At 44.9% G+C, this 12518-nt stretch overlaps 1 protein-coding gene across 2 annotated transcripts in view; it reads left to right on the top strand.

The window, feature by feature from the left end:
- CLTC (clathrin heavy chain) overlaps window positions 1-11930 on the top strand; it is a 29452-nt gene extending 17522 nt beyond the window's left edge. The window contains exons 15-33 of one of the 2 annotated variants that reach the window (XM_074557240.1): window positions 12-137; window positions 695-837; window positions 1199-1433; window positions 1748-1870; window positions 1964-2109; window positions 2252-2435; window positions 2805-2997; window positions 3417-3574; window positions 3755-3919; window positions 4011-4118; window positions 4228-4395; window positions 4557-4706; window positions 4802-4933; window positions 5089-5199; window positions 5779-5949; window positions 6070-6291; window positions 7354-7374; window positions 10183-10258; window positions 10887-11930. In XM_074557240.1, coding sequence (XP_074413341.1) covers window positions 12-137; window positions 695-837; window positions 1199-1433; window positions 1748-1870; window positions 1964-2109; window positions 2252-2435; window positions 2805-2997; window positions 3417-3574; window positions 3755-3919; window positions 4011-4118; window positions 4228-4395; window positions 4557-4706; window positions 4802-4933; window positions 5089-5199; window positions 5779-5949; window positions 6070-6291; window positions 7354-7374; window positions 10183-10258; window positions 10887-11011 — 2757 coding nt within the window. In that variant the 3' untranslated portion in view covers window positions 11012-11930. The remainder of the gene's footprint in view (window positions 1-11; window positions 138-694; window positions 838-1198; window positions 1434-1747; window positions 1871-1963; window positions 2110-2251; window positions 2436-2804; window positions 2998-3416; window positions 3575-3754; window positions 3920-4010; window positions 4119-4227; window positions 4396-4556; window positions 4707-4801; window positions 4934-5088; window positions 5200-5778; window positions 5950-6069; window positions 6292-7353; window positions 7375-10182; window positions 10259-10886) is intronic. The other variant, XM_074557241.1, reaches the window with a different exon arrangement.
- The last annotated feature ends 588 nt before the right edge of the window (window positions 11931-12518 follow it).

Raw genomic sequence — 12518 nt, 5'->3', positions numbered from 1 at the left:
TTCTCTTTTAGGAAGCTAAACTCACTGACCAGCTGCCTCTCATCATTGTGTGCGACCGCTTTGACTTTGTCCACGACTTGGTGCTGTATTTGTATAGAAATAATCTCCAGAAATATATTGAGATTTATGTACAGAAGGTAGGTGACAGCTTGCCCCTTGGCTTCAGTGAGTCAAATTGATCAGTTTTTACAGTATCATGTACAATTACAGGCATCATGTTTAAGTATTCTGCAAACAGATTTGTACCTGAGACTGACATTTAAGTGATTACAAATGGCCTCCAGTAAATTAGCCCTGATGTGAGTCAGGGCTCGTTCTTCAGTCAGGTTAAGCAGTAACTCCCACTCATGTGCCACTTGAAGGGGGAAGAATTGCTAGAATAACTTTGGAGTTGTTGGGGTGATTTTAAGTCTCAGTATTTTGGAGTGGGGAGAAGGGGAAGTTTTCCTTTTAACTTCCTGCAGGGACCAAGTGGATTGCTCAGGAGCTCTTCCTGTGGGAGCTAAGTGAGCCAATGGGCTGGGGTGGGAACACCTGCTGTCTGAAGAATTGACTTTTAAGCTTTTTCAGAACCTTAGGAGGCTGGGAGTAAAGGTGGGAAGATGGGGTCAGTCTTAACAAGCGGAGTTCTGGGGATCAGTATTGCTCCCTGCTCCCTGCCAGCATCCTGACCTCTTCAAATGCTCCTGTGCAGGTGAATCCCAGCCGTCTGCCTGTGGTTATTGGGGGACTGCTTGATGTGGATTGCTCTGAAGATGTGATCAAGAACCTCATCCTTGTAGTGAGAGGTCAATTTTCAACTGATGAACTTGTTGCAGAGGTTGAGAAAAGAAACAGGTATTAAACTTCTACAAGTCTCTTACCAGTTCCAGTCTGGCAGTGCTTGCTGCTCATCCATCAGTGCATGTCACACAGCTAAAGCTGGTACTGACACAAGCAGAAGCTGCCATTGGGTGAGAACCAGCTCTAATTCTTGACAAATGTGGGGAATCTCTCCAGATAACTTTGGTGTGTTTTCTTCATAGTATCAGAAGGTTACACCATTATAATAATGAATCAAAATGTAGGTTAAAACAGAGCACTGGAACTCTGGTTTAGTTCTGACTATCCTACACCAAGATTGGCATCCAGAGTTTAAAAATCATGCAGTTGGTTATTTACTCACTCAACCTCTAACGTGCAAATCAATTCCTTCTAGGCTGAAGCTGCTCCTGCCCTGGCTGGAAGCAAGAATTCACGAGGGCTGTGAGGAGCCTGCCACTCACAATGCACTGGCCAAGATCTACATTGACAGCAACAACAACCCAGAGAGGTTCCTGCGTGAGAACCCCTACTATGACAGCCGTGTTGTTGGCAAGTACTGTGAGAAGAGGGACCCTCACCTGGCCTGCGTGGCGTACGAGCGTGGACAGTGTGACCTGGAGCTGATCAATGTACGTGTGCCAGGCTGCTGCCTCGGGGTTGGCTGCTAACATCAGTGTCAGGGGCTGCATAGAAACATTTAGGACAAAAGCGTGGTTTTTTAAAATGTATTAGCTGGGAAGTGCAGGTTTCTAACACACAAGAGGAGGTGGCTGTTTAACCTCCCTCTGCAGCTTAATGAGAAATGAGAAACTCTCCTAAAATGGGAGGTTAATGGAGTATCAAAGGCTGAGATTTCAGTCTGCCCTCAGTTCAGAGTTCAGTACAATTTTCTGTAGGCTCCATAGCCTTGCCTTCCCTCTGAGCAAGCTGTGCCTCTCTCCAGGTGTGCAATGAGAACTCCCTGTTCAAGAGTCTCTCCCGCTACTTAGTTCGCCGCAAGGACCCCGAGCTCTGGGCCAGTGTGCTGCTGGAAAGCAACCCCTACAGGAGACCCCTGATTGACCAGGTACAGCTGCAGGACATTCACAGCCTTGCCTGTCCCAGCTGGATTTGCAGAACCTGACATCACTCATTTCTGCATGCCTTGCTCTGCCTGCAGGTTGTCCAGACTGCTCTGTCAGAGACCCAGGACCCCGAGGAAGTCTCTGTCACTGTGAAGGCCTTCATGACTGCAGATCTTCCCAACGAGCTCATTGAACTGCTGGAGAAAATTGTTCTTGATAATTCAGTGTTCAGTGAGCACAGGTGTGTGAAATGAAAGCTAAACCACAGGAAACTTGGAGTTACTGCTGTAATGTGAAACAGCAAATAAACTAATACCTTCTCCAGAGGGGAGGGTGAATTTCTTGATCATTATTTGCTAAGTACTGTTTCTTTCCCTCCTCAGGAACCTGCAGAACCTTCTCATCCTTACAGCTATCAAGGCTGACCGCACCCGTGTCATGGAGTACATCAACCGCCTGGATAACTACGATGCCCCTGACATAGCCAATATTGCTATCAGCAACGAGCTGTTTGAGGAGGCATTTGCTATCTTCAGGAAGTTTGATGTCAACACATCAGCTGTACAGGTATCTTCAGTTCTCAGGCTGTAAAAAATCCCTGTGCATCCCCACACAAGGATTTGCTGGTGCTTAACGCCAATTAGCAAAGTGCCCAAAGCTGCTCAGTGTCTTGTCTTACAAAACAGACACCATTTCTGTGAAAATAGATGAGTTTTAACCTTTGCACTTAAGGATCCAAGTGTCCTCAAACCTAAACAACATTTGTTTATTGAAACTTTGTAAGCCTAAAATCACTCACGCTGTGTGAGTTGTATGGAATTAGTCTCTCTCTTTTAAAATCTGTGGATCCATTGAGGAACATAGATAAACCCCAGCTTAGTGAGTTGTAGAAGTGACCTTTCTGAGAGTGGCTGATGGTGGTTGTCCTTTCCCCAGGTGTTGATAGAGCACATTGGGAACCTGGACCGCGCGTACGAGTTCGCCGAGCGCTGCAATGAACCTGCAGTGTGGAGCCAGCTGGCCAAAGCACAGCTCCAGAAGGGGATGGTGAAGGAAGCAATTGACTCCTACATCAAAGCAGATGATCCTTCCTCATACATGGAAGTTGTTCAAGCTGCTAATGCCAGTGGTATGATTAAGTTTTGTTTACATCTTGGTTGTTGATGTTGCTCAGCTCTTTTGTGTGGTCTGCTCAAACTGCAGTTCTGCCAGACCTGTATCTTGGTGCAAGTAGAGGAGTCTGGCCCTTCAAGGGCTGTTCTAAATAAGAATGGGAAAAGGTAGTGTATTCCATCTGCAGATAATCAGTGGCCTGAAATTTCTTTCTTTAGCTAGCTGGAGACTTCTTTCAGAGCCTTTGTATGAAGTTAAATAAGATTTTGGTTAGGCCCATTTTGAGATTATTTGATTAATGCATAATTGGCAGTGTGGAGGTTGTTGATTGTTGGGGAATAGCTGTAGAAGTATGTCAAAATTCGGTTCAGCTGATTGTTTAAGCACAAGTGTCTCCAGTGGTGTGAAATAAACATTCTGAACTCCTTTCCATAGGAAACTGGGAAGAACTGGTGAAGTATCTGCAGATGGCACGCAAGAAGGCTCGGGAGTCGTATGTGGAAACAGAATTAATCTTTGCTCTGGCTAAAACAAACCGCCTGGCAGAGCTAGAGGAGTTCATCAATGGCCCCAACAATGCACATATCCAGCAGGTGAGTGGGGCTGACTTTGTTTTTCTGACTCACAGAGGATTGTTGGGAATTCTCTCTCTTGGGACATGCACATAGATCTTGGCCTTTAAATCCATTTGACACGGGCTTGAATGCCACACATTGAATGTAAAACCACTGACTGAAAAGGTGCAGGAATAACGTGGCTGTGCTGTGCCCCAGGTTGGTGATCGCTGCTATGATGAGAAGATGTATGAAGCTGCCAAGCTCTTGTACAACAACGTGTCCAACTTCGGCCGCTTGGCCTCCACCTTGGTGCACCTGGGCGAGTACCAGGCAGCCGTGGACGGCGCCCGCAAAGCCAACAGCACTCGCACGTGGAAAGAGGTGAATTCACTGCCCCTGAGCTCAGGGACCTCAAAGCTGGGGCCTGCTCAGGAGCCTTGGTTCTAAGCACTAACACAACTCTCAATTCCAGGTCTGCTTCGCTTGTGTGGATGGAAAAGAATTCCGCCTGGCTCAGCTGTGTGGGCTCCACATTGTAGTGCATGCAGATGAGCTGGAAGAGCTAATCAACTATTACCAGGTAATTAAGCTGACTCCTGTTGTATAGTCAGTTCTGTCATGGCAACCCTGTCAAAATCTGGGATTCTGGATGGTTTCTGATGTGAAATGTCTGTGTGTGTGTCTCTAAGGATCGTGGGTACTTTGAGGAGCTGATCACTATGTTGGAAGCAGCACTTGGGCTGGAGCGAGCACACATGGGGATGTTCACAGAGCTGGCAATTCTCTACTCCAAGTTCAAGCCACAGAAGATGAGGGAGCACTTGGAGCTGTTCTGGTCCAGAGTCAACATTCCCAAGGTGAATGTCTGAGGCTTTAAATTGAACTGAAAACACACCTTTTTGGGCTGCCTGTACCCAGCTTTTGCACGAGCAGCTCCTGACGTTATTAATGGCACTAAAACCTGAGCACTGCTGGAAATTCCAGTTAACAAATATTGCTAATTCTGCCTTTTGCTTAGGTTCTGAGAGCTGCAGAACAAGCCCACCTCTGGGCTGAACTGGTGTTCCTTTATGATAAGTATGAAGAATATGATAATGCCATAATCACAATGATGAATCACCCAACAGATGCTTGGAAAGAAGGCCAGTTCAAAGATATCATCACTAAGGTATTGCTTTCCTGGTGAAAGTTATGTCTGGTTTTCATTTGGATTTCCCCACAATCAAACTCCTGCTCTGAACGTGCATCTTTACTCGTCTCTAGGTGGCCAATGTGGAGCTGTACTACAAGGCAGTTCAATTCTATTTGGAATTTAAGCCTCTGCTGCTCAATGATCTGCTGATGGTGTTGTCCCCTCGGCTTGACCACACTCGTGCTGTCACATTCTTCACAAAGGTAATTTTCCTGCTATCCAGATAAAAACAAAAGCTGGGAAAGCATTGAGCTGTAGTAGCATTTAAAAATGCTTAGCTACTCTCCTGCCTGCCAGGGAAGATGCTAAGAGACTTCCACAAAAACTGACTTTAATGTATCTCTCTGGTTCCTTGAAGGTTAAACAGCTGCCCCTGGTTAAGCCTTACCTGCGCTCTGTTCAAAATCACAACAACAAATCAGTCAATGAGTCCCTCAACAACCTCTTCATTATTGAAGAAGATTACCAGGTATGTCTTGTCTTGAAGCACTTCATTCTGGATTTACCTCATATTCTCAGCCTTTGTTTAATGTGCAGAAACACACAGTTTTCTTTCTCATTTTCATTAGTTTTAACCTGCTTGCTGTTAACTTTAATTCCTTGAGTGTATGTTCTCCAGCTTTAAAGTGAATTAGTGGTGAGGAGCCGTGGATTAAGTGGAAAAGTGTTAGTGGCTTCCTGAGAGCATTTTGTGTCATTCCTGTTGGGGACAGAGTGGCTGTGTTATGGGTGTGACAGCTCATACAGCAAACAAACACTGGGTGCTACCAAAAGGACTCTAAGAAGAGGCAAACAGTTGTGATGTCTGGCTGTTCTGCTGTTTTCAGAGACTCCTAACCTACTGAAAAATACTGACTGAAACATCTAAACTCCATGTGTGTCAAACAGCAGCTTCTCAAATAGAATAGCAGATCTCTGCAGGTCTGCCTGGAATACTTTATCTTCCTACAAGCAGGAACACAGAACTAACGGAAAACATTTCCATTTTGTGGGTGCAGTTGTACATCTGAGGTGTGACCTTTTTTTTTTTTTTTTCTGCTTCACTCAGGCTCTTAGGACTTCTATAGATGCTTATGACAACTTTGACAACATTTCTCTTGCCCAACGTTTGGAGAAGCACGAGCTAATAGAGTTCCGGAGGATCGCCGCCTATCTCTTCAAAGGCAACAACCGCTGGAAACAGAGCGTGGAGCTCTGCAAGAAGGACAGGCTCTACAAGGTGAGGCAGCACCCAGGGCAGCTCTGCAGCTCTGCCTTGTTGGTTCTGGCTTTTGGCTCTTGGTTAACAGCCCCTTGTGGGTTGCTGTGTGCCCCGAGGCTGAGGCTCTGTGCTTTGCAGGATGCCATGCAGTACGCGTCAGAATCCAAAGATACCGAGCTGGCAGAAGAGCTGCTGCAGTGGTTCCTGCAGGAGAACAAGAGGGAATGCTTTGGTGCTTGTCTCTTCACCTGCTACGATCTCCTAAGGCCGGATGTTGTCTTGGAAACAGCGTGGAGGCACAACATTATGGACTTTGCCATGCCATACTTTATCCAGGTCATGAAGGAATACTTGACCAAGGTAAGAGCAGGTGCCTCTCCAACACCCAGAGCTTGTTAGTCACTGTGGTGAATGCCTTGAGACTGTCTGCTTGCTACTAACATTGGTTTGGGCTTTGTCCAATGTCTGTCTGTCCATGTCCACACTTACTTTTCAGTCCATCTGGGGAGAGACTTCGCCCTCTAAGAGGCTGAAACACTTGCAGGCTTCACCCTCTACCAGTGACAGAACCCACATCAGTAGTATTTGCCTGACCCTGGGCAGTGTCTAAAGTAGTTCCAGGCTCCAGGCATTTCCTGTGCTGTGTCAGTCAGGAATCCCAGCTGGGATCAAGCTTTAACTAAATTCTAGACTGTTACTAAAACAGCTTTACAGCTAGACCTAGAGATAACTTATTCTGCTATGCATTTAACTCTAAAATGTGGCTCTGACACTTAATGGCACTAATTATGATTCAACTCTTATTTGAAGTGACTCAGGATGGGGGAACTACTTGGTAATGCTCTGACAGACTTGAACAGACTTGAGCTAAATCCAACTGTCACTAGCAAGATTTTCCTAGATTGAACTTTTGGAGTATCTTCCAGTGAAATGGTGTAAATTGCTTAATGATTAAGACCTTTCCAAGCTTGAGTTCAGCTTTTACTTTCATGCAGTCAGTGAAGACTAAGGTGTCTGTTTGACCAGAAATTTGCCTGGCTGTTCCTTCCAAAGGCAGAACTGGCTGTAGTTCTGTAACCAGCCTGAAATGCTGTTTTGGGGGAGGTGGGCTGAGCAATACAACTGTTTGTCAGAGATGCCTGCACCAAGCTAACACCATGCCTTTGGTGGGAGTAGTAGATTCCTAAAAATAAACATTTCCTGATCTGATAAAGGATTAGGATGTAGCTTTGGTGTAGCTAATGAAGTTAAGAGCCAGCAAGAAGCAGAGCTGCCTTTCTAAAGCAGATACTTCTGGTGTACTTTTGTTTTTACTCGCCTGTACCTTAATTATTTCTTCCCTGACGCTTTTGTTTCTACCTTTTTATATGCTAAATATGGAATTTGATTTTTCTAAGCTGCACCTTCTGAATTCCTTTGCAGGTTGATGCAATAAAGGAAAAGGTGAAAGTTGATTCTTGTTTTCCATCTTTAAGTCTGGAGGACTAAGTCTAAGGATTCTGCATGAGTTTTTTTCTTTCCTATGTTTACTACACTGCTGCTACTGCTTTTTCCCCAAACAAAATATCACTAAAGCATTTGCAAATTGTTTAACTCTCACTAGCTAGTGCTGTAGGAGAAAAGTAGATTCATTTGCTACTAATAAGCTACTAGATCCTCAGGAAGGGCATACAGGCGATCAGTTGGATCACAGTCAGCCTGCAATTGAAACAACACAAAAATACTTACACAAGTGCTATTATTTGACAGCCAATCTGACTGGAACAACCTCCTACAATAAGAAATGAGTCTGTGAATCCCTCAATCAGTCTGGCATTTGCTAGTTGAAGGGCTGTGATCCAGTTCCTGATCTCTGGACCATGACTAATGCGCGCTGACCGTAGGCAGAGTAGATGCTGGCTGCTCCCGAGGGACTCTCCTCACTCAGGTGTCAGTTCTCATGGTGCTGATCTAATCCACACAGTGCTCTGGTTCATGTAGCAACTTACAACAAGTCTGTGGTTCTCCTCCCTATAGTAAATTTCTAGTAGTTGTCCAAAAAAAGACTGCCTTCCAAGCTCTTCAGCTTCACTAAACTTCTCTTGCTACCTCATTAAAAAATATATATAAAAATGGTAATGCTTATTGCTCTTCTGAGGCTACTCCAGGGCTTGCCTTTTGCTGTGTAACTTTGACCTTCAGAAGGGCAATCCAAGGTTTTTGTCCATCTGCTTCCCTACAAATGCCACTGTGATCCTCCTGAGCCCAGGGGTCAGCCCTTGCAGGAGTTTTCCATTAATGTGGTTCAGCAAAGGGCAAAGCAAAGTTGACAGACAGCTTTGAAGATGGACTAAATGCAAAAACTGCTGGTTGTAAAGACACCACTGGAACTCAAGGCTAACCTAAGACACGTAGTGTAAGGTCCTTCAGCAGCTAGTAAGGAAAGTAGGAGAGCGTGTGTGTGAAAAAAGGTAATTGAACTGCAGTGTTTGCATAAACTACGCATGTGTAGCAGTCATTGCAATTACATCCCACTACTCCTGAAGCTCCAAGGCATTGCTGTGGGCTGCTGTGGTTTTTTGGGGGGAGCCTGTATGGCAGTCATCTTCAGACCTCACTCGTGCTTCAGTACTTTTGCCTCTTTTTCATGCACACATAACACGATAACATTGAATGCATGTTACTTTTCCTCTGCAGCTTATTGCAGTCCCTGTGGAAAAGCCTTTCAGTCAATCTTGCTCCAAGTGTAGGGCCCTGAAGCTGGTGATGCTCGAGCAAGTGGTGTAAGAACCATCCTGAGGGCTGGTTTCAAACTTGCGCTTGTTCTTGTCAGTATTTGTTCAGCTCTGAGGGGAGGCATCAAAACTGGCTCCAAAATGCATTGAATGTCCTGGGCTGGAGGCTTTCCAAGTGTGAGTAAGCCAAATGCCTCTGCTGAGTAGCAAACTCTGCACATTCTCCTTGGGTTTGCATCTCTAAACTTGTGCTTGTGTGTTCAGTGTGTTGCTGTTTGGAGTTCAAGCAGTGCAGTTCCCAGCACGGTGGCTGGAAATGAGTCTTGGAGCATTGGATCCCATCCCGTGCACTTTGGCAGCTGCAGGCCAGATGCTGAGGGAGGCACCACCAGGCTGGCCATGGAAGCCCAGCCACTGAGGGAGCTCCAGCTCAGGACTTCTGTCACTCCCTGGAGTTGTGCCTCAGCTTGAGGTTACACAGGAACAGGTTGATGGAACACACAGCTGAAAGGAGGAGCTCACAGCAGATATTTGCTCATGTAGCACAGTTCAGCTCAAAATTCACTTGTCAATGTTGTAGCTGAATAACTAACACTGACCCTGTGTAAGTGCAGGAAACCTTCAAACTCCTTTATTAAGGACACAAATGAAATGAAACATTAATCTTGTATTATTGTCTTTCAAAGTAATTGGCATGATTATCTCTGACTTTGTTCTGAGTCTTATCTCCCAGGTAAAATACCAATACCTCATTTTGTGGTTTTAGTTTCAGGGCCTGCCTTAGACTATAGAAATGCTGAGTTCCCTTGGATCTGTCTTAGAAATGAGCAATAATTCACTACAGAAGTTCCTTCTCTTGCCTTTCTGTAGGGGTGGGCAAAGAGCACCATTGCACTCACAGTGCAGCAGGGAAGCTGGCCAGGCTTGTCTGTTACTGTGTGTAAAGCTGGAAGAATTGGAGTATCTGTGGGTTTAGGCTGACTGCCACACAGTTCTGGAGTGGAAAAAGCAAGTCTTATACACATGCATTCTCTGCATTTGAACTTAAATTGCATGAGTGAATGGGTTTGGAAAGTGAAATCTTGAGGCTCAAGTGACATGTCGGATGCTATTGCAGTCTGCTCTATCCAAACACAAACCTGATTGCTTTGCCTCAGTGTCACCTCCAGGGAAACCTCGCCAGGTCTGGGCATTATCTTGGCAATTGCTCCCAGGCCAGAGGTCTCCATTTGAGACTGAGCTCAAATCTGAGTCCAAAGACTGCCCAGCTCCAGTCCAGTCCAGAACCTTTGTACAAAGCTTCAGCCTGGAGTGAGCTTTCAAAGTAGCTGGAAATCCCTCATTGAGGGATTTTGTTCAGGAAACGGACAATCTTGACTGCACCAGTACCAACATTGCTACTTGAATTGATCTTAACTTGTAAATGGTCTCCTTCTCTTGATGGGTGTTGACATACCACTAAGGCTTTTCCACTTCTCTGCCACCAAAAAGTACCTGTTTTAGGGGAGATTTCTTTAATTGTTGGTCTCAATTCCAGGTGGATAAACTGGATGCATCAGAGTCTTTGAGAAAGGAAGAGGAGCAAGCTACAGAAACACAACCCATTGTTTATGGTAATGCTTTAGTTTGTGTGTTATCAATTACATATTTCACTTTTTAAACAAGCCTTCCCTAATCTTGTTTTGTTCCTGAGAATGTCCTGGGAAATGGGAACATTTTCCATGTGACATCAAGCCTTAAGGAATGTGTTCCAAAATACTAGATAAGTGCTGTGCCTGCTGAGGTGGGCTGTGGACTGCAGGATTGAAGGTTGTCCTGGCTCCTTAAGGAAAGGTGCACAGCACTGTGCCATTCCAGACTCCTTAAGGAAAGGTGTATAGCACTGTGCCATTCCAGACTCCTTAAGGAAAGGTGTATAGCACTGTGCCATTCCAGACTTCCAGCAAGGCATTATTTGCATCTTGTGCAATATATATGCAAAATATATATATCTAAAGCATATTTATACCTACTTTATATTGGGTATTGTCTTTATATCCAGGTTATCCTAGTAAGAGTTTCTTCACTGTAGTATTTTTAGCCATGTGTTGTGCCCTGAGGTTTTTACCCATTCTGGCCCTGAAGAAGCCCAGTCCAGGTCAGCAGGGTGAAACCCAGAAAATAACCTCCTGCAAACTCGCAGGCATTCAGCAGGGTGATTTGTGAGTTGAGGAGGAGTAAGATGCCCGTTGTGTGTTGCAGGCCAGCCGCAGCTGATGCTGACAGCAGGACCCAGCGTGGCAGTTCCTCCGCAGGCACCTTTTGGCTACGGCTACACGGCCCCTCCGTACGGGCAGCCACAGCCCGGCTTCGGCTACAGCATGTGAGATGCAGCACAAGGCAGCCTGGAGCAGCAACTTTTCTTACTGAAACTCCACCGTCCCTCCCCGCTTTAACTCATAACAGGGAAAAGCAAAGAGTTCTGCCTCGTGTTCTTGTAACCTTTATTTCATGAAGGACTGTTTTTTCTAGCGCGAACGATTTGAATCACTTCTGTTAAATCTTTTTCACATTCCATGTCCATTTAGACTTTTACTTTCAGAAGGGGAATAGTTTAAACGACTTTGTTCAAAGTGGGCTTTTGCAGGACTGCTTATTACCATTAAGTCTATTGTGAAGATTCTGATTTGCACTCTATAGTGTTACACTCTAATATTGAATCTTAATTTCATTGTATGTGAGCAGCTTACGGTATGTACTGTCTATTCTAAATGCATTTAAATCTCACTGTATATTTGGAGAAAGCTAAAGCCAAGATAATTGTATTTGACCTTGCAAGACTGCTGACAAGAGACAACACTAATCAGCATATCCTCCCTGGGTTGGATTGCATAGCTCTAAAAGAATTTAAAATGCGTACAGACAACCTTGCCTGACTTAAAATGAGTAAAAATTTTGGGTTTTGTTTTTTTGTTTGTTTTTTTTTTTCCCCTTAACCTATGCAGGTTTTTCCAGTTATGCATATAGAAAATGCTAGTGTCTTTTTGCTCACTCCATATGTAACAGATGACCTTATGTTGTGCTGTATCCTGTGCTTTTGTGGGACATTCCATTCAGGAACAGAGCACCATGATTCCAATCTGTGTATTTACTAACCCTGCCCTGAGGTTTGTGTATGTTGGATATTGTGGTGTTTTAGATCACTGTTTTGAGTGTACAGAAGAGAGAATTCAAGCATATTGCTGTTCAGTTTTGTTTGTGCAATTTGAAATTACGCAATTTAAAAATAAATTACTGGACTGTGGACATGCTGCATAGTGGTAGCTTCACTTTACTGTCTTCAAAAAAAAGGACCTTTGGACTCAACCCAAGTATTCCAGTGCTGGTAGTGGGGGGCAATGCAGGTGTGTGCAGCCAGGGGTCAGAGGGGCCAGCAGCAGAGCAGCAATGGGGACCAGTGGTGGGGTCTTGCACTGAGGGGGCAATGCAGGAAAATATGTAATGCTTTTTCTAGAGAGAGATTATGGCAGAGAGAAGAAAATAGCACTTTTCACCAGTTGGCTGCACTGTGGTCAACTCCAGCATATTCGACCAGATGATACATTAGGATTGTAGTAGGGTGTGCCAGTTCAATTGAGATCATGTTCTAGGTATGTAAATTGCCTTAAACATATTTAGCTTCAAATAAAATTGACTTAAATGTTTCTTTATGAATACTGTCATATTTGAGTGTGACGAGTCTGACAGCACTGGCCAGATTTCCAACAGCTCTAGAAGCTCCTGTCTCTCATCCAGGAGCCACTCTGGGCATCAGGATCCAGATCCCACTCCCTGTTCTTTATCCAGGAGCCACTCTGGGCATCAGGATCCAGATCCCACTCCCTGGTCTTTATC

The sequence above is a fragment of the Zonotrichia albicollis genome, chromosome 22, assembly GCF_047830755.1.
Source record: "Zonotrichia albicollis isolate bZonAlb1 chromosome 22, bZonAlb1.hap1, whole genome shotgun sequence".
NCBI classification, from domain to species: domain Eukaryota; kingdom Metazoa; phylum Chordata; class Aves; order Passeriformes; family Passerellidae; genus Zonotrichia; species Zonotrichia albicollis.
The sequence above is the reverse complement of the archived record's forward strand: the minus strand, read 5'-3'. Positions and strand labels throughout refer to the sequence as shown.